At 35.2% G+C, this 20,900-nt stretch overlaps 1 protein-coding gene across 1 annotated transcript; it reads right to left on the reverse strand.

Moving 5' to 3' along the window:
* Positions 1-1,867: 1,867 nt before the first annotated feature.
* On the reverse strand, positions 1,868-18,244 carry LOC146139556 (uncharacterized). Its single transcript, XM_083392141.1, has 9 exons — positions 18,167-18,244; positions 17,047-17,171; positions 13,850-13,946; positions 11,864-12,028; positions 10,640-10,726; positions 8,813-8,965; positions 6,872-7,083; positions 5,669-5,710; positions 1,868-5,201 (listed from the first exon to the last, which is right to left on the reverse strand). The coding sequence occupies exons 1-9, from the start codon at positions 18,198-18,200 to the stop codon at positions 5,145-5,147; spliced, it is 972 nt and encodes a 323-aa protein (XP_083248267.1). The 5' UTR covers positions 18,201-18,244; the 3' UTR covers positions 1,868-5,144.
* Positions 18,245-20,900: the final 2,656 nt, after the last annotated feature.

Raw genomic sequence — 20,900 nt, forward strand, 5'->3', positions numbered from 1 at the left:
TATTTAAAGCGCCCACATACAGTTAGATATATATAGATGTTATGATGTAATAATCTCAAATATTTTTATTTAAAGCGTTCTGGACTTCTAAATTGTTTTAGTATTTTTAAATTATTTGTTCGCCATTTTGTCAGATTTTTTTTCCATTTTGTTATCTCCAAACGACCAAAAAACTAATCTAACAGCGCCTCTTGCGGAAACATATTTTGCAAATGTTATTTTAAGGCAGGAGTTTTAGAACAATAGCGTTACAAATAGACTGACGGTCCACACGCCAAATCGGAAGGAGTGTAAAAGTAATATATGTGTGTTTACACATCCATGCAACGCTGTATAAATCCGCATAAATGCTAAATAATTTGCATATCATGTACCTATGCCTTGCAAATATAACGTTCAGTACAACCATTGTGTTTTTGCATCTCGGGCGACGTCTTGTGGTGGGATATTTTCATAAATGGTTTTGCAATCGTATTTGCTAGATGCGTGAAAAACAACATTTCTATCTGACTTTACTTGAGGTTTATAGCAATACACAAACTATGACGTAATTATTAGGTTGCAGAGTTTCACAATAATAATGAAAATGTTACCTTGGAAGAAAATCACAGTTTAACATTTTACATTCGTCGTTGGAAAACAGTTCTACGTCATTCGGCGAAATTCAGGCTTATAATATTTATAAACGCTTTAACGAAATTAAATTAGTTTGTCGAAGACATTTTGATTCTCTTCGTTAAATGAAACAGATTTAGGCTAAACGATAGAACATCTTCTTCTTTCCAGGGCACATTTTTTTTGAAAATAACTAACTTCATTTTAAATTTTGAAACGAACGCATCGTTATCCACCGACACAAGACATGGTACCACGTGACCCGATAAAGGAGTTACAGCTACGATAACAAAATCTCCTGTTTCGTAACTCTAGTCAGGTCTTTAGGAGCCACTAGAATGATTACGAACTTACACGACTGAAGTGTGAAAAATAAAGCTTGGACTATACAAATCTTGCAATGCAATCTTAACACTTTTTTGATGAACATATACTGACTTCGTGTGCGCCTCTGCTTTTTCTTTTTTCAATTGATTTGACCAGACTCCAATCGATGGAGGTGAATTACTAGGAAGTCGAATTTAACAATATATTTGACTGTTTTTTTATAACATTTAGGTGAAACGATATTTTTTTAATGTTAACTGTTCAAAATTTTTTTCGTAAAACAAAAAAAAAATACGCAAGTCAAACGTGTTAGATAGTTACAACACCAAAGTAGCGCTTTAAATTTGACTGCAAAAAATTTAAACCTAGCCTATTCCATTCCAGTATTTATTTAAAATTCATAAAGCAAACCCTCTAGTTGTTCTACAAGTGAGCCGTAAACGAGTATTTCGCCCTTAAGTTGAAAATTTGTTAAAATATTGCTTATGAATCTTTGCAAAACTAGTTTTAGGCGACAGTATACCATCGATCTACCATACAAAATAATAAGAAAAAAAAACTTTGACTTAAACCCAAAATAGGCATTTGTGACGTTAGCTTATTTAAAAAGTTCAGTTTGCACGGAGCAAATAAATGTCGGTATTAACCTTAAAACTTGGAAAACTGCTAGACGGTAACAAAATCTGTTAGATTAACAATCCCTGTTTAAGGATTTCATAACGAAATATCTCTTAAACTCAAAAGTAATATAAATTTGGTTTGCAGACAAAATAAATAAACGACAAAAACATCTAAATTTCCTAAAAATAAGATGTAGAGTAGTAGACCTTAAAACAGCCAAATATCTGGGGGTATAATTTACCATAATAACTGCACGGGGCGACATGGAAATTGAGGTTCAAAACAAAATGCGAAAGCGGGCGAATAGTAGTGAGAAGGAACTTTTATTTGTGCGACTTTTTACACCATTTGGGGGAAGTACCAGACAGTACACGATCGGAAAATTGCGCGAGGGAAAATGAAGCACACGGGCACATCGAGATTTGAGGAAGTGAGATGGTACTGGAGATCATGTTTCGGGTAATTTTCCAACAATTAGGTTAAGGTGACCGAACGGCTGTATACGTATGCAGATCAAAGTCAGTTTCGTGATGTTTTTCTACGCGAGCACGCGGGTAAAAAAATTGCGGTTTGTAGTTCGTTTTTGTTTTTACTATTCTGCGCGTTGGTGGAAATTTTGCTAGAAATCGAGTTTTAATCTTACACGTTAGTTTTCAGTAAGTTTGTTGTGTTCTATTTTACTGGAAATTGCTTGAGCGGTAAGTTATCTACACAAATTCAGTGAAAATGGTGGAACGCTCCAACATGTTTTTCAGGGGCACATCTCAATCGTAATCGTGGCGTGCAGAGGTGTGAAACATTTCCCAGGCCATCACCTTCATCAAATGTAAATTAGTCATATTTCTCGTGTTGTCGGCACACTTGCAGCCGATTCCTAAACGGTTAAATGCTGCGAGTACTCACTTTTGTATGTTATGCAAAAAACATTTTTGTTGACGCTGGTTAGAGGCCCTGGGCAATTTGGCCACACTTCTGCACGCCAGCGATTGTAAAATTCGCAAAAAACTGCAAAAACATCTCAAAAAGAAACGCGTAAAAGGAAGGAAACGCGGCGAACACCTAATGCACTCCCATGATCGTCTTCAAAGCGTAAGCGTAAAACAAACAAACAGCAATAAGAGTATTTGCGAGTAGGAAGCCGAAAAATTGTACTACGCTTTAAGCACGCACAAATATTTATGTTTTGTATAAAAGGCGTTTAGGAGGATTTTCGAAGAAGTAAGAACTTCTTTGCGAGAATGTCTTTGCAAGGTTAACAGGGTCAAAGGGATTTAATAAAAGTTTGCCAGGCGACTAGGTTAAGATTTCTTTTCACATTTAATTCAAAGCTGTTACGGGTTGCTGTTAACAGAACGCGACAAGGAAAACTACTCATTTTTGGAAGCTTCACCTTGTATGAAAAAATCCTATGGGTTGTAGATTAAGCTTTACTATATTTAATCTAACGTGCCAATTTGGTTTTAAAACAGGTGAAAAACGTTGTCATGACATATTAGTACATTCTGGGTTAAAACACGTCGTTTTTTTCATTTTTGGCGTTTAAATCGCGGAAAACAAAAAAAGGGAAACAAGTAAAAAACAAAAAAAGCTCTGTTGACGAAGTATCACGCAATATGTACATGTCGGGCACGTGCTAAAGAAACAAGCCCGGCGGGATAGGGCCGCAAAAACGACTTCAACAAAACAACAACACGATTCTAGTTCAACCTTGCAAGTCAAATGTCAAAACCTGCGACCTTTCCAGGATCTTCTAACGATCCTTCTTTGAACGTCAAGGTTAAGAACTGGATTAGGCCGGCCCACTGCAATGTGAAGGCCCGACATTGGGTAGGGGTTAGTTTATTATTTAATAAACGCGTATAGGTTTGAGAAAATCTTTACGCGGCTCTATTATGTCATATCTTTCTCCGATTTGCAGAAGGTTGACGAGTGGTGTACGCAATTATAGTTTTTTGTACCCACGGTAGTTTCAGTTCAAATGGTATCACGTTACAGCTTTCCCGTCCGCGTCAATTTTTTTCGTTTGAGAAGGCACGTTTAAAAAATTGAGACACCTTGTAGAAAAGAGAGAGAGAGAGCAAAATTTTAAAAGCGAGCACCTTTCAACGCGAAGACTCTAGATATATGAACGTGGAAATAAATCAAATTAAAAAGCAAAAGTAATAACAAAATATCAATTGGAGCACGAAAAAGCGCTCGAAGCTTAAACGGCGATGTTACAGAAATGGGGAAAAGAAAAACGCATTTTAACACTTAAAACGTCCAAGGTTGTCTGGGTGTGAAAGTGGATGAGTTAAGAGAAAAGTGTAGTAGTAAAGAAGTAAAGAGATGAGCATGCGAGTGGTGTTTGACAAGATAATTGCTTATTAAATGTCACGCCAAAGATAGTTATTCCGCAAAATTCCGAAATACCAAACCTTGTGCTCTAGGCGAAGCGCGCATTTTTGCAACGAAATAACATCTTATAAAAGGAAAAAAATAATTTTTTGCTAAAAAGTACTTTTTGAGCTATTTTTTTGCAGAACGGCATTTTACAGCAGTACACCAAACGGAAGCACCTAATCATTTGCAATATTGATAAAAAAAAATAATACGCCTTGTGAAGCACCTTACAGTAGTAGATCATCAAACGCGTCTGGATCGATTCCAGTTTTTGGTTATAAAAAAGTGCACGCGTCACAAAACGTACTGCGACAGTCATGCTTCGGTGAAATTTACGGTTGGTATAAAAAGAGACTTAGAAAAGTGAACGGATGATATGGGTGGTGATAAATGGAAGCGACCTATAGTGCAAGGTAGTTTAGGTAGTGCTTGAATTTGTTTATGGCAAAAGGGTATGAAGTTAAAAGTTCAAAACAAACAAATGTCGGATAAAAACAATACTTTACCGCAAAGTTTCAGTTGCGTATTAAGTGTGAAGGTTTTTAGCCAAAGTCAACTCGACAACATACTATTATGATTTTGCAGCCGGCCAAATATTTAACTAATGCGAAAATGGAACGTTTTGTGTTTTTTTTAAATGTTTTTGAAACCACGTTGATAACCAGAATTTACATGTCTTGGTAAAAATAGTATGTTGTACTTAAAATTGCTAAATCTAGCCGACTTTTTCAAGGATAGTTCTCACAAATGCGAAACTCATGTAATAAGTATAGTTCGACAAATAATGTCTAACGATTCGCCCGACTCGCGCGAGTGAAACCTCTATCTAAGAACAGCAGTCTAAAAAAGCGGTGCCAATCTGGAAGTAAAACGTACAGCCACTGAAGTTCAACCGCGTTTCAAAGCTGTCATCGCTTATCACGATAAGCTTTCTATACGAGAAGCTGACGAAATCCTTGGTTGGGACCGGGGGCAACAAGTCGCTAAATGCAAACGACCGCATAAAGCCGAACACATATAAACTTGAAAACGCATACAGTGAAAAGAAAAAAAACAAAATAATTTTGAGCAGCAATAGAAAACATAACCCGGTTCGAGTGTCAACCATAAGGCGTGGTGTCAATGAGGAGGTTGCAGAAGATAAGAACTCGATTGACGTGGATTGGGGATGTACGTTGGTGGCATTTTTTTTCATTTTTTCAAGCGATGTCCATCTTGTTGTTGTTGGCGATTTGTAGGGGTTTCAATTGTTCCTCCTGAAAGAAATTGGAAACGTTTCAAAGTTCTGCGGGTTTTCTCAAAACGTAAATCATACAAAACGTAAAGTGCCGCGGCGCCCTGGTGTGCCATTTCTTATGCTCAAGAGTGCCGATAAGTATTTGAAAAATTTTTAGAACCTGAGTTTTGCTCAATTGGTAAGCTTCTTGATACAACTATTTGTGTACGATTAGGGACCATTATATCAAATGACAGCTTTCACATAAGTTTTAAGTTGATTGTGTTGTTCCAGTTCCATTTATAGTGACATTTCAGTAAAATACTCAACGAAAATTCCAGTTGAGGTGCCGAAAATCTATTTATTATTTGGAGGGGTGTCGTAAGCCATAAAAGGTTGAGATTCACTGCACTAAATAAATAACCACGTTGACAGAGATGTGCTGCTTTAATAAATTTATATTAGGTTATTAATAATAATAATAAAATATTATATTTTTATACTAACCTGTTGTTTTCTAAACACGTTTTTCCTCTTTGTATGGACAAGCTGCAAAAAAAAAACATAATATGGCCCATACATAATGTTATTTTGATGTTCAAGCGTGCTCACCCTAAAGTGCAATAGAATTAAATCATGCAAACAATGTTTATAAACAATGTTAATGTTCAGACAGAAATTTTTTTTTCAATTGGGACATTGAAAAAAGTTGTTATAAATTTCCTTTACTGAACATTTGTTGTTTTTAAGGCCGGTTCGCGACAAAATTTCAGTTATAAACCGGTCCGCAGTGGAAAAAAGGTTCCCGACCCCTGCTCTGTTTAGCCAAATCGACAAACCAACGCTCAGACTATTTATGTTATGTTTTCACATTTTCGTGAAAATTCTAATAGTTTTGATTCTAATGTAAAAAAATGTCTACGTAAACAAGTTTGTTTTACCACGAATGATTCTGTTTTCCCTGACAGAATTCGTCATTGTGTGTGTTTTCAAAAACAGCGCAGACTTCGCCAAGAATGCGTTGGCAACGCACTACAATTGTAGTAGGTGTAGTAGCAGTAGTAGGGTGCATTTCAGGCTCAATAACGGCGATTATTTTTAATCAATCGGGGGACCTGGCGCTGTCTGACATGCTGCCGCGGTTCTATTATAAGTCGTGGCCCAGGAAACGCAGCCTTGTTAACCTGGCGTGAAAAGGTCAGACCTTGGCCGGTTTCGACGAATTTTGTCCAACCTTTGCCATTTTGCGTGGTCACTTGTATGCAACCAAGTGCCAATCTCTCTTTGCACATACAGTCACTTTGGGGCTAAATAGTGATGGAAAAGAAGGAGACCATATTTTAACTACGTTAATTTTTTTGGTAAGCTGTCAGTTGCCATATTACTAAATTAGGTAGAAATTGTAATTAAAGTCTTAGACGCCAAGTTTTATCAATGCTTATTATACGATAACCTAATTTTTTACCTAATTTCCACTGTGACGTCACTTGATTAGACAGCCGTAGTTTTTGTCGCATAAGAAATCAATAAAATTAATTGACATTGCTGAATAAAAATACCTGACATATATAAAAAAAAATAAAAAAATCAGAAAAAAATATAAAAAGAGTAACAGGCATCAAAAAATAAAATCTATTAAAAAAGTATCATATATAAAAACAAAATAAAAAAGTATCAGGCGTCCCTCGCTTTTACCACACAATCACCCACCTTACAAACGATCAGGAGACACACCACGATCGCAAAGACGACACAAGATCCGATGATGACGTGTTGGATGAGCGCCTTCGAGACATGGCCGCCCTCTGACGTCACGGGCGCCGGTTTCGCGAGGGGCGCCTGCGACGTCATCGCAGTCGAGGCAGGGGTGGTGGTCAGCAGGGGGAAGATAAAGTCGGGGATTATCATCGTTTCGGTGTTGCCTGCGCGAAATAGGATTTCTGTAAAGTCTGGGTAAAAGTTGATGGTTTTGGTTAAACAATACTAAGATGCAACTAATAATTTTGCAAAAAAAGTTTGCAAAAAAAAACAAACTTGAAGAACTAACTATTGCGAACGTCTTTCAACGATTTAAGGAAAATTAATAGGTTTCAAACCCTAATAAAAATGTTAGTTTTGGTTAAAAAATACTCCAGATGGATTGGTTCAGGCTGAAAAGGAGGACTCTTTTTTATTACATTGAGAAAATACTTTTTTCGTCCAAAATCGTGTTTAGTCAATACGTTCGGCAACATAAAAGAAAATGTGTTAAAAGTGAGTTTATTCGAACACTTGTGGCTATAAACCTTGGTGGGAAGAATGGTGGGATATAGTAGGACTGTTTAACGCACACATATTGAAATCTTTTCTATCTATAATAAAGCAGGTTTTATGAGAAAACCGAAAACAGGTGACACTGTTGACAAATTTGCATGTAACTGTTGTCGAGCTGCCGCACAACAGTGCTTCATCAGCTAAAGAGTTATCAACAGTGCCACTTGTTTTCAAGGCAAATACGGTTGTCAAGCAAGGTTATATGAGGTTTAAGTACACTTAACTGCCCGAAAGTAACGGAAAGGATTAGACACAAAGCTTATGTCGACAACCTAAACATGTCTACATTAGCCCTTTTGAGTATTATACATCGTTCTTCAATGGCACAATTTTCAATTTACAGGCGTTGCAATTTTTCCAACATCTTGCAAATTTTACTGCGCCTTTCAAATTTTCCTGCCATAAAAAGCGTCCGCGCCATTTCCAAATAAAATCACTCCTTTGGGCAAACACGAGAACCTGTAGAACCAAGGTTGTGGTTCCGAGCAAACAGAAATAACAAGCAGGCAGTCAAGTGGGTGTATTGTCTGCTCGCCGAGCAAAGGGCAAACGAGCACGTTCTCGTGTTTGTTTAGCATTTCGACAAACAGCCAAGAATGCTTCACGACTGGATGGGGCAATTTTAAGGAGTTACTTACGAGAAAAAAAAGCGATTGGCTAACTGCCTGGTGTTTGATAAAGGTAAGGTGCCTGTGTCATTTCGACGAGCATTTTTTTTGCAGATGCCCTTAAATATTTCTACACTACGCGGATTTCAAGTTTATTGAGCTAATAAACGTTTTATACCTCTTTTGTGTGCTTAAATAACACTTTTTAAAGTCTCGCTTTAAATGCAGTATCTTCTTGAGTAAGCTGTCCTATTTACAGCTCCCAAAGTTTTGGCCTTTTACAAAATTTTAATATCACGATAACGTCTTATAAAAAAAAACTCCATCATTTAAAAAAAAAGGGATAGATTTATTTTTTAAGGGGCCGAATTTTTTCTTGTATGCTTGCTAACCGCCCTATTTTGAAAGCCCCAAAAGTCCTGTTTCGCGTTAGCTTTAACATTAAGGTAAATTTGTGAACAACGATTGGGGGACAACCATTTTCGCACCAACATGCACGCTTTTGTGTTAAATTCGACAGGGGTGTAATTAGGAAGCATACATAGCGTGACAAATGATGACAAATAAATAAATTTCCCATTAAGAAATATTTTCTCGTACGCACCGCAGTTTAAAACACTCGCCCAGCCAAAGATAATGAGTTCATTTCTATCCTGCCCCAAAGCACGTTTGTCCAGCAAATCTCTTTAGTCATTATAAAGCAATTATTCTTCTGCACTCGCACACTCACTCTTAAAACAGTCCACTCGCTCTTCGTTTTCGTCGATGAACCATGACGTGCATGTGCAGTCGTCCGTGACGCATGTTGCCATCGGATAATCCGGGCACGAGATGCCCATGGCGCATGCGTCGCTTACGCATTCCGGGCAATCGTCTGAAGTATCTGGAAAACCGCGCGGCCGGTAAATATTTTTCTAAACTTAACCAAACTGCATCTTAAAAATATAAATATTTCGCAAGCAAAGGCATCGTATCTGGAAAACCGCGCGATCGGTAAACATTTTTCTTAAACAAACGACAACAGAATGCTCTTAAGCAAAGGTATAATAATTCAGGTCATACACTATTAAAATATTGAAATATATAAATATATATTTCGCCAGCAAAGACATCGTATCTGGAAAACCGCACGGCGGGTAAATATTTTTCTAAAATTGAACAAACGACAGCAGAACACTCCAGGAAAGCTATAGCAATTCAGGTCAGACACTATTAAAAGATAAAATATATATATTTAGACAACAAAGGCATCGTCTGTATATCTTTTACTGATCAGCAATTAAGTTCGACATTTATCTTGCAAGCCCTGGTCAAGGTGATTTCCAATATCACATATTCAGTACAACCTTAACCAAACGTTTTGCTTTTTTGCTTTTGCCACCGTTTTATGTGGGGTCCGCGGACCCCTGGGGGTGAGTAGAAAGGTTTCCGGGGTCCCAAAAACATTGGGTAAATACAGTTGAGTGGTAAATTTTTATAGCTAAGTATCATTTTACATTATTTTTATGATAGTAAATCATTTGACGGCATAAGAACAGTCCATATAGTTTGTATATGAGTAATGATGTGAAGTGCATGTAAAACCGCCCGGATGGAAACTATTTGTTAAACTTAGTTACCATCCAACTGGTTAAATGAAATAAAATAAATGGATTTCAAATATTTAAAATTTGTTGAGATATAAGCTTGGAACAATTGTCTCTTTTTACATATTAAAAAAAAACATACTACAGAATTAATTCTAAATGGGTAAATAGTCATTATTTTGGTCTAAAAACAACCCTTTTAAGCATAAGTTAAAAATTGAACCTAAATGTGACCAGTTATTAAATTAATACATAAATATAGATATACTGACATAACAACCAACTATGTTCCATATAACATAATAATGCATAAAAAACATAAAACCTGTTTGTTAATCAGTGTTAGGCAATTTTCTAAAAATGGGTTTTCCCACGAATTTTCGCCAGACCCCGTGATATTTGAGAACAGTACAGTGAAGTTGTTTGTTATTTGCACTAATTGGCCGCGTCTGGCAGGATTTTGTTACTCAGGCATAGAGGGCCACCTAATCTTCTTTGTTTTGTAAAATTATTCACCATAGCATCTGTGTCTAAGCAAAGTATGTGGTTAGGGCAGACAAGTAAGACAAGAACGCCGACTTCTAAACTTCACCAACTTCTCCAATAACCTGAATATTATTTTTCTACAGGATAGCTGCAGGACATATTGTAATTGGCACGGTGATTCATAGTAGTAGCCTTATAAGGTATACATAATGACAATATACATGAAATTGACATTACACTGTGATTGGCTATAGTCTAGCTTGCTTTAAACTACACAAGGTATAAACACTCCCAATAATAATGAAAAATATTACTGTTATTATTAATTTTTTATTTTTTTTTTGGGGGGGGGGGAATAATTCTCACAGTGCATTTAATTATGATTCTTTCATCCATATTGTCGCGTAGAACGACTACAGTTACAAATGTATTTTAATCCTCCTACATATTTACACAAAAGAAAGTGTTATCTCAGGAAGACTTACCAATTCTGGGACCGTCATTGGTGATGTTCGGAATCACCCAAAGAGGGGGTGCATTGTCTTCATGAGAAGGTGCACTTATTTCTGGAACTAAATGAATAGTAGAATTTGATAAATAATAAGGCTTTATGCTGCCAAGTTTGCAGTGTCATTTTTAAGATTAAAAATTAATGCTCAAGAAATCGAATGTTATAGCAAAAAAAGTAAAACTGTATACTAAAATTTTTATTGCACCTAAAAATTTGGCCTACATTCGAAAAACATTCCCCTAATAGCCAGTAAAACAAAAAGGTGTAGCACTTTTCGCCCTCAACTAATAGACAGTAAAACAATAAGGTAAAATAACTACATCTAAATATTTTCAGGACATAAAAAAAAAATTGCTGATTTAGCCTAAATTGATTAAAATTGCTGATTCAGCCTAAGATTTTAATAAAGTTTAAAATAGGTGGAAGAAAAAAAAAAACTGTTGGGGGTGAAAACAATGCAAAAGTTATGCCAAACTTTGTGTCATGAAAAAAAGTTTAAATAGAATCTTAAACAAATCTGAGAAAACATCCAGCATCACAAGGTTCAAAGGGTATGTGTCAACCGAACCATTTACTTCCGCCGACCTCCAGGCGATGCTTTGATAGTATTCAGTTACAGGGCAGCGAAAAACTTTTCAGACAACAGTGTGCGCCGCAATTTGGGGAATGTAACACAAAAGGGCCATGCACAATTGAGCACGTTCATCCCTTTTTGTGGCCATTTTCTTTCTCTCTCCTGGGCAAACATATAAAGCAAGTCGCATGCGACCGGTAATGACTTGACAATAGACAATAAGTTCTCTGGTTAGGAGACGCCACGATTCTGCCCAGCCTATCGAACGCTGGATGCAGACAATGGGGAATGTTTGTTTCTCAAATACTTTGCGCCGTGCGGTGGAAAATACACGAGAGACAAGAGACGGCACTTGATGCACCCGATACAGAGGATTAATTATCTGATCAAACTCACCAACACTCGGTTATTTTTAGAAGTTGCCTTGATGTAGATAATTCACAGTAAAAACATAATTTAGGTCATTAACAAATAGATGGCAATTTTTTATAAAAAAAGTAGGAATAACTTTAAAACATAAACCTATTTACATAGTTATAAATCTAAATGATTTAAACAAGTTTTAACCGAATAAACTGCTGGCATGCATGTTACTGTACTACAGTTCTTTCTCAGAGAACCCACCGGTAATGATGTCTTTTCCCACACCACAGCAAATGGAAATGATGCGGCCTGGAACTTGCTTGCATTTGTTGTCCTTTGGGCATTGGTCTAATTCACCACCGCAGGTTATTGGGGATCCGGCATCGTTGCGCGCAATGGAACCACTTCCGCACGTTTTACTGGGAACTGCCGAATCGATTTAAAGGATTTAGGTAAATACTGCGAAACCAATATGGTGTGAAACCAATGGTAAATATGTGTAAAAGCCCACTGGGAAATGGTTAAGAGAAATTTGTGGTTAAACGGAAATTCTATAGGTTTTTTTTAGGCATATGTAGTTGTGATATTTATCAGAATTTTTTTGATTTTTTAACTTGCACCTTTTTAGATTTTAACTTTGGGAGTTTGCCATTAGCATTTATTAGTGTAATAATCTATCCCAGATTTTGCAAACAGTTGTAAAAGTGCTACATCCGAAGGCTGTTCAATTCATTCCAAAGCAAAGGCCTAGTTATTTTAAGATTAGCTTCTTTAAAATACTACCTGTTATCTCCCTATATACAGTATGACATCACATAGGAGAGTTACATAAACATTTCAGGTGTATCAAATCACCATTACAACAAAAGACGACATGGACGCTAAGATAACAACATCTCCACACAATTCCACAAGAAAACAGGCAACAATTCATGCTAGGGATCATATTGCAATCAGGGGTTATGGGAGAATAAAAAGTCACAGATACAGTTATTCAACTGGACAACAGCCAAACGGCATCGCGGTAAAGAATCAACTGTATAGACTACACATTGTAGCATTTTAAGTATACACATTGTTTAATTATTGTAATGGATGAACCTTCTTTTCTCAAAACACCTTTATTACGAAGAGAAATAAATTGTAAATATGGATTTTATTGAGAAATAGAGTCAATATTTAGGACTTTAACTAGGTTAAACAACAGTTCTAATAAACCACTTTTAGTTGTTAAAACAACCTATTTACAAAGCCACATAGTAAACTGGGTAGGATTTAATGGTTTTTACTTATAATGCGTGCCACTAAAAACGTTGATCAGTATCAAATCAGTTGGAAAAAATTGAATGTATGCCTTGAAAACAAAGCAAGCACAAAAACAATATAATGATATCCCTACCCCAATGAATCAGTCAAAATGTCAGCGTTGGGTTTTGTTTGACAAAAGTGGTTGACGGCCTGTGTTGCAGAAAACAACACCTACGCACAAGCGGACAAGCACACACAGCACAACTGATTCACCCAGTGAACCGCGAATAAAGGCCAGAAACACAGAAGCCCGAACAATAATCAACTATTCCAGGCTCCTGGAATTAACTTACAATTTCCATGATATTTGGTATCAATACTGATGTCAAGCATTTTTAACAAGGCTACATAGCAACTTTATCCCAGGCTAAGCCTTCGTCCATTACTCAAAGAGTGAAATCAAATTATAGACTTAAACGAATCAGTGAATGACCTCCAGGTTTTAACTACTAAGTCTAATGGCCAATTTACCTTAGGAACTGTTGTTCGTTTACTCAAGGCCAAAAATTCAGCGTTCAGATAAAAATAACGCTGTAGTATTGTAACACAAACTATACGAATATTTAAAATAGATTTAGGCATTTTTCACACAATTTTATAATAAAAAACAAAGACATACAAAGACTTTTCAAAACAAATCGTAGATTTTTAAAGACCTAAAATTGGACCATTCTACAATTTTTTTAATGTATTGGAAAAACAAAACAGTATAAACGCCATGGCCAACACAATTTAAAAAAATTCTAATTGTTATTTACTGGCGCTTTCAAAACACAAAACTCCAGCTGGAGATGAAATAAACTCATATTATTCAAAGACTTTTAAAAAACATTTTTTTCGAGAACTTTTCAATATGTAAATCAATTCGAAGACATTCGAAGACTTTGTGGCAACCCGGGCTATATAGTAAATGACTAATAGTAGATTACACATATATACCTATGCAGTTTGGCATTGGTGCACAGGGTCCATCGAACATGCAGTTGTGCTTCACCATCACACATTCTTCTTCACCCTGGCAGAATCCTGGGCTCATCTGAGAAACATACAAGTACAACCAAGTTTAGAAATTAAACAGTGCCTGGTTATAATCAACAAAAGTTAGTATTCGGCTTTGCGCGACACTTATTTATTTTCGGAGTTTCATATATTTCAAAATAGTAATCTATTAATTACTTTGTAAACTTGGCAAAAAAAGCAATACAGGCGCAATGGGATGTCTCCTAGTGTGTGTTGTTAAAACTATGATAGCATCTTTAGATTGGAAAGATAAGAATAATCCAGGCTATAGTGTGTACACTTTTCAAATGTTATCTGTACAATATATACATATATTTAATTAAAAAAAAAACAGAGAAACAACTTTTAACTAATAGTAACAAACTTTTTAAACGTTATAAACTGCATTTAAGAATATTTTGCCATGTTTAGTTGTATTTGCTTGTTTAACTGATAAGGAAAAATGTTTCATTTTTGTGGCATCTATGCTTTTAGTTTTTATTATTAGTTACGATTTATGTGCCAGAGAGTTCTGCAAATATTTTAACAATCTGTTTCAAACCTATAGCATATGGCAAGAGAGACTGAACATTAGTGTGATCACAAGTCTGATTGGGGTAAAGTACCGAGCTATTAGGTTTCCATTCATCCTGGCCCCAGGCCCATTCATGGCATGGACTGCATGTTTTTGCCATCTAAGATTTAGGTTAAAGCAAAAATAGCAACATTGCCAGGGAAATCATGAGTCTAAGGTTTCAAAGCGGGCAGAATGCCTGATGACACATAATCACGACTGACTTGCACAGCCTAAGGCCCTAAATAGTTGAGATGGACCAAGAGAAACATTTTCAGGCACGTGACCAACAATTTAGCAGCAAGCAAAGGTAAAGCTGCTTATTGTGGGAAAAAAACAGGTCAACGGTTTTGTAAATGTCATTTCCCAAAGATTTTGACCTGTGTTCCCGGTTTGAATTGGCAATTGCGGTGACTTTGACCTTTGCAGCAAAGAGTGACATGTGCAAACTTTTTGGTTGCAAAGGTTGGAAATTGTAAATATGTATATGTAGAAAGCAAGTAAAAATGATTAGCATTAAGCGATTGTATGGTGATAAGAGTAAAGCACTTCAAACACATTACACTTGTACATTTCACAATTAACCAAACAATCAAAATAAAATACTTTACTTTACCACAAAGTTTAAGCGACATAGATTTAAACTTTCCACACTTTTCTCAAATTCCACAGATTTCTGGTGACTAATGCTTACTATAAATAATAAAAAAACAATGTTTGTGAAATAAAAATAAAAAAACAAGAATCAAATTTTGTATAGATTAAAACTCTAAAAATGCATTTTGAACTTAGTTCTGAGAAAATATTTATTGTCAGTTTTGTCTGATACAGTTTGCCTGACAAGAAAATATATTTTACAATCTTAACACAGCTCTATTAAATGCACCACAAAGTGCAACAAAAACGTGGCAATGAATTTGGCCCACAGACAAAACAAGGTTGAGTGTGTACTGAGAAAATCGCTGCCCACTCTTTAACTTTACAAGGATGTGCATGACACTTAATCTGCTTTGGAGTTAAGCAACGCATGTTGAGGTTGACGGTTGACAGACAAGAACATGCTAGGAGGGACCTTGCTACAAGTCATGCTGACTACAGAACAAGGTTTCACTCTCAATACATGATTCTACCATTACTTTGCAAATGAAAACAGCACCAATTTTATTTTGTTTGGCATCATCATTTTATGTATCAATTTTTAATTAAACCTAGCCCTATGATGGAAAGTTACAAAATTGTGTTTTTAGGTACCAGCAAACCGGGATATGTTTGTTGATGACAGTACATTAAAATTCAGCCAAAGATTTCATTTTGCTTGCACTGAATACCCATTAAGACGTTGAAAAGAAAAAGCGAGATATGTTTTAAAGTTTTTATAGAAACTAATTCTTGGCACATTAAAATATTCAAAAGTGTAAAAATGGAATCTTAAAATTGTTTTCGTATTATGTAGACAGCAGAGTTTCACTAAAATAAAAGCATATATAGGAACACTAAACACGGATCTGTTGATTATCTTCAGTAGAAAAAAAAAAAGCATATATATATATATATATATATATATAATATTTATTACGAAATTTAGTAACCATAAACTTCTGTGGACTCTGGAAACAAAAGGCTATGTTAAAAGCTGTTCTATATATAAGTGAATTATTCAATTTTTTAAGCACTATAAGCAGCATAAGTTACCTTTATTTTATATTATTTTACTACATTCAAAAATATAAGCCATTTACAATTATTTATTGTAAATTATACCTATGGAGTTGCATGTGTTATATGCCGCAACGGCAAGATATCTAAAGTGTAGGCAGCTACTAATGAATATGTTTTTGTCAGAACAAAATTAGAACTATAAAAACTGCCACATCATTACTACCCAAGCTATTTTTGTTCACGGGGAGATGAAAATGGTAAAAGCAAAATGCCCTTTTAAAAAATCCTAGTCTAATTTAATTACAGGGCACACTGTATTGCTGGAGACTTGGCAGAAAAAGCCTGGCCAGACCTCGCCCAGTGCCCAGGGAATATGCCTAAGCACGCACATACTTTTGAACTTGTGGTGCAAACCTTAAAAACCCTGATACTTTCAATTCACCTTAAATGACAGCATACAAAAGTTGTACAAAATAATTTTGATTAAAAGACAATAACTCGGCCTGCAGAAAACAACATTACCGATATTGAACATTTACATTAACAGTGTTAAACTAAATGTAGCAACATAAAGGAAACATAGTAAGAATATCAAAGCCCGTTATTTGAGAGTTTTGAATAACTCTTTTCAATTTTAACATATTTTATTCATTTTCAATGCTGATGCGCAATTAACAAAAGAAAGCATGATCTTCAACTCAATAAATGATCAATTTTAATTACTTACAATGGAGAAATTTGTATATAAAAAAAAGATTAGTTGATCAATAACCATGCAGCAAAATAAAAAAAAAATTTTAAAACATAATGTTAGAAGCTAAAGGTGGTTGAAGTTATTTTTTTTAGTTGATATTCTTACTATAACCTCCAAAAATGATACTATTCAAAGCAAACAGTTACTCACACTGCTGCAGTCAGGGTTACAGAAACATGCTTCACAGGTGAGATATCCAATGCTCCCGCAATCATTGGTACAAGCTGGGCATTGTAAACCGCTGGATGATATGGCTGTTCCAAGGAGCACAACAGCTGAAAGTGTAAATTATTGTATGGTAAATATTGTGAAAAGTGCTGTTACAAACAGTGAAGTCTTGTACAGGCAATATCATAAGGTAATTTGGCAAACAGCTCAAGAGTCTGTTTTTATTGGAAATTTAAATGTAGCATAACAAAGTCACTAAACCTATCTATCTTCATTTCGTTATAGTTACACCAAATCCAATTCAAAATCAAACTTTACAAACATTAACAATTCAAATCTAGAGGTATTAGTCATAACAAAAAAGCTTTGATTAAATTGTAATGCAACAAAATGTAAAGCTGATCCACAGGACTTTACTTAGAAACCTATGTTTTTAATGCGTCTTACTGCCCTCTCAAAACTTCATTAGACTTTTGAATATGATAACATTTAATTTTTAACAAAACTTTAAAAAAAGTTTTCCTAAAACAGTGTAAAGTTCTACATCCTAGTAAACTAATTTGTCTTGTGGTTACTATACAATTTAAAAAGCCAGGGGTAATTGGTTTTGCTAGTTTAGTTTTTTTGTACACCCAAATTAACAAGAAAATTTGGCACTGGTCTAGAATCCTACTACTTTTTGTTAGGCACAAAACCAGTCAGTCAAACTAAAATTACAAACTGGGAGAAATAAAACAATATTTCACCAACCATCAATTCTCACATATATGCTAACCTGCAGCCAAACCCAAATAATGATGTGCGCTGATTTAATAATTGTTAAAATACTGTGGTAGGATTCTAGACCAAATTTTTCATTTAGTTAGATATTTAACACAATCTTATGTAGTAAGGCTTTTCAACCAGCTTATAGCAGTCATGTTTCTATTAGTAGGTTGTAATACAAATTGCTTGATGGCATAAACTGTTAAAAAAATGTTTATTGACAGAAATAAATTAAACTTTGTTAATTTTTATTGACAGAAATAAATTAAACTTCTCTCACGAAATAAATTAAACTTTTGTCTTAGGTTTAAATGAGTAACATATTAAAGCAACATACCAATAATCAAAATGCTGATCATTTTGCGAGGCATTTAACCCATTTCACCACTTAATCATTTAATTTATAAAGGTATCTGGAAAAAATAGTTAACGATATTATTTGGTAAAACCATAAGCTATAGCATGTTCACACAATTCAGCTTGTAAAAACACAGCTTTTATATAAAAAATATTGGCAACCTTGCAAATAACTTAACATAGAAAGCATGATATATCAAACACAAAATGCACAATATAAATTTTGCTCAAAAGGAAATATTCAGTTTCTGTACAATGTGGCATCTCACAAACAATAAAGCTATTTATTTTATTTTAAAGTCAAGCTAAGGTTTATATGATAGATAGGACTATTACTTTTAAGATCTAAACTTGCCAATTAAACTTTGACTAAAAAATAGACAAATAAAAAAGGTAGGTAAACTTATGTTTCCAACAAAATTATCGGATGTTAAAACACAATTACTGTATCACAATAAATCCTCATGACAAACATTTAACATCTGCTAAATGTTGAAATTAATTCTTCCCTACTCTTTACCCAACCTTTATTTTCAAAGTAAACAGTATATAATCAGTTTGAATAATTAATTAATCTTTTTATAAATCCAAAATAAAAAACAAAAAAACTTTGCTCCAATAAAAAAAACTTAGAAACTTGGTAAAATAGGAACCATTTCTGCTCTAACTTGAAGTAAAACTAGCTCTTTAAAATTCAAGACAAATAAGAACCAGTCAACAGTCTTTCTCTAAATTAGCTATCACCTAAAAAAAGACGATAAACTTTGCATTTACGAAACTACGAGTGTTATCAGCCAGGCGTTTACAAATGCGCAACAAGTCGTGACTAACATGAAACTCGAGTTAAAACGTAATACAGCCGCAGCGCGAAATCGGTGTTTTAAGTAGGATTGTGCGCGAGTCTGTGTGATTGCACAAGGCACGGTCTTCAACTGTCGAAATTAACGCACTGGAGTTCGAGCACACCGTCAACCACAACTAAAGCGACGACCTTGCAGAAAAAGTCAAGCGGCAAGATTTCACGCTTGACGTCCAAGACGGCTCCCGCGGTTGACCGCGAAGGAAAAACAGAAAACAGGTCGAAAACAAATGGTTTGTCGGCCACTTCGAAATACGCCAGGCCCCGCTTTTCTTCACATTTTGCAATGCCTTTGTCCAGTTTACATTGCGGTTTAAAAACAGGCACGAAAACGAGTACACCAAATGGAGCCGAGCACTTTAAACTGTCATGTAAAGCTTATCTGAAACGGGCGTCCTGGCTAGTTCGACCGATCGCCTCGTCGAATTTAATTCGCTCACGAATCGCGCTCCACTGACCTTTTCTCGTTGTGACGTCATCGCGCTTGGAATGTTTGCGAGAAAACAACAAACGCATAACGACACCAGGTGACGGTTTTGAATTTTTTTTTAAATATTTTTAGATAATGCGGATGCTGAAATGGTACAAATCGGATAGAGAGTATAATGCAAACGTATATATTGAAAAGGGGTTTCCTAAAGGCACTAGTACTCATAATCTAATAAAAAAGCTGTAAAAATGTGTAAGTGGAAAACTTCATCATTGTATTGATTTTAGTAACCTTGAATAAATTATTCAGTACCCGTAAATCAAATTGAACTGAACGTTTACAGACTCAAATGAATTAATGCAATAAAAGTATTGCATGTAATACTAGTCTTTAGTGTTCAATGGCTATCGTTTCCCATGTTGGTGCGTAACGTTGAATCAAAAGTAGAGGCTACAATTTACCACTACATACCTACTTTGTTCTTAAAAAAATGCCACGCCAAAGACATCAGAACGTTCGGAGAATCCACAAATTTATTAAAATTTGCTTTTATATAGGATTTTCATCGAGCTTAAATTACCTTTTCAAAACCAACAGGCCAAATGTCTCATAACTCTTTCAGAGCGGAACCTCATTTACTGGTTATTATTTATTAGGCCTACTCAGTCATAATAAAATATTTAGAATCATATTTTGAAATTTATTTCGGGTCTCTCGAGGTGGTTCTTTTCTGTTTATATTTGGAACTTTGTCTTCTACCTCCTAATGATAAAACAGTTCTTGCTTTAAAACCAACACGGCCAAATTTTTTATATCACGATCGGCCTTTTTGAAACGCTGTCGTAAGACACACAGTGTGCCCAGTTACTTTTTTAGAAATGGCGTCAAAACGTTACGTCATAAGGTTTTTGTCAAAACATCATGTCACAAAAAAATATGGCAAATCGTAACTAAAACACCACACAGTTCGTTTATTTTGTTAATGTTTTAGGTAGGAGATGTGTTATTTTTAATACAAAAGGTATATTACACAGATGTTATCCATTCGCCCAAAAAAACGCCATAATAGCGTTTATCTTGGCATAACTTCAATTTTCGAGGATGTTATCAAATCACAAATTTCTGTATTCATACTGAGGAGTTATTTTCTATCATATCTTTTAAAACTCTACTGTATTCGACAGTAGCAAGCAAGCAACAAGCAGGTAGCAACAAGACTAGGTTTCTATTTCAAATTTGCCAGCGCTCGCGAAATACATCACGCAACGAAAGGGTGCATTGCGACGAACAATATAGAAGGAATAAATACGAACGCCAAAGTATTTTCAGGTTCACAAATAAAGTGGATTATACACTGGTCCAATTTACTAATGAAAATCAACACTTCAAGCTTGTTCACCAAAGTGTTCGCCGTTTATTTTTTAT

Source organism: Ascidiella aspersa, chromosome 6 (genome assembly GCF_963924565.1).
Source record: "Ascidiella aspersa chromosome 6, kaAscAspe10.2, whole genome shotgun sequence".
Taxonomy (NCBI): domain Eukaryota; kingdom Metazoa; phylum Chordata; class Ascidiacea; order Phlebobranchia; family Ascidiidae; genus Ascidiella; species Ascidiella aspersa.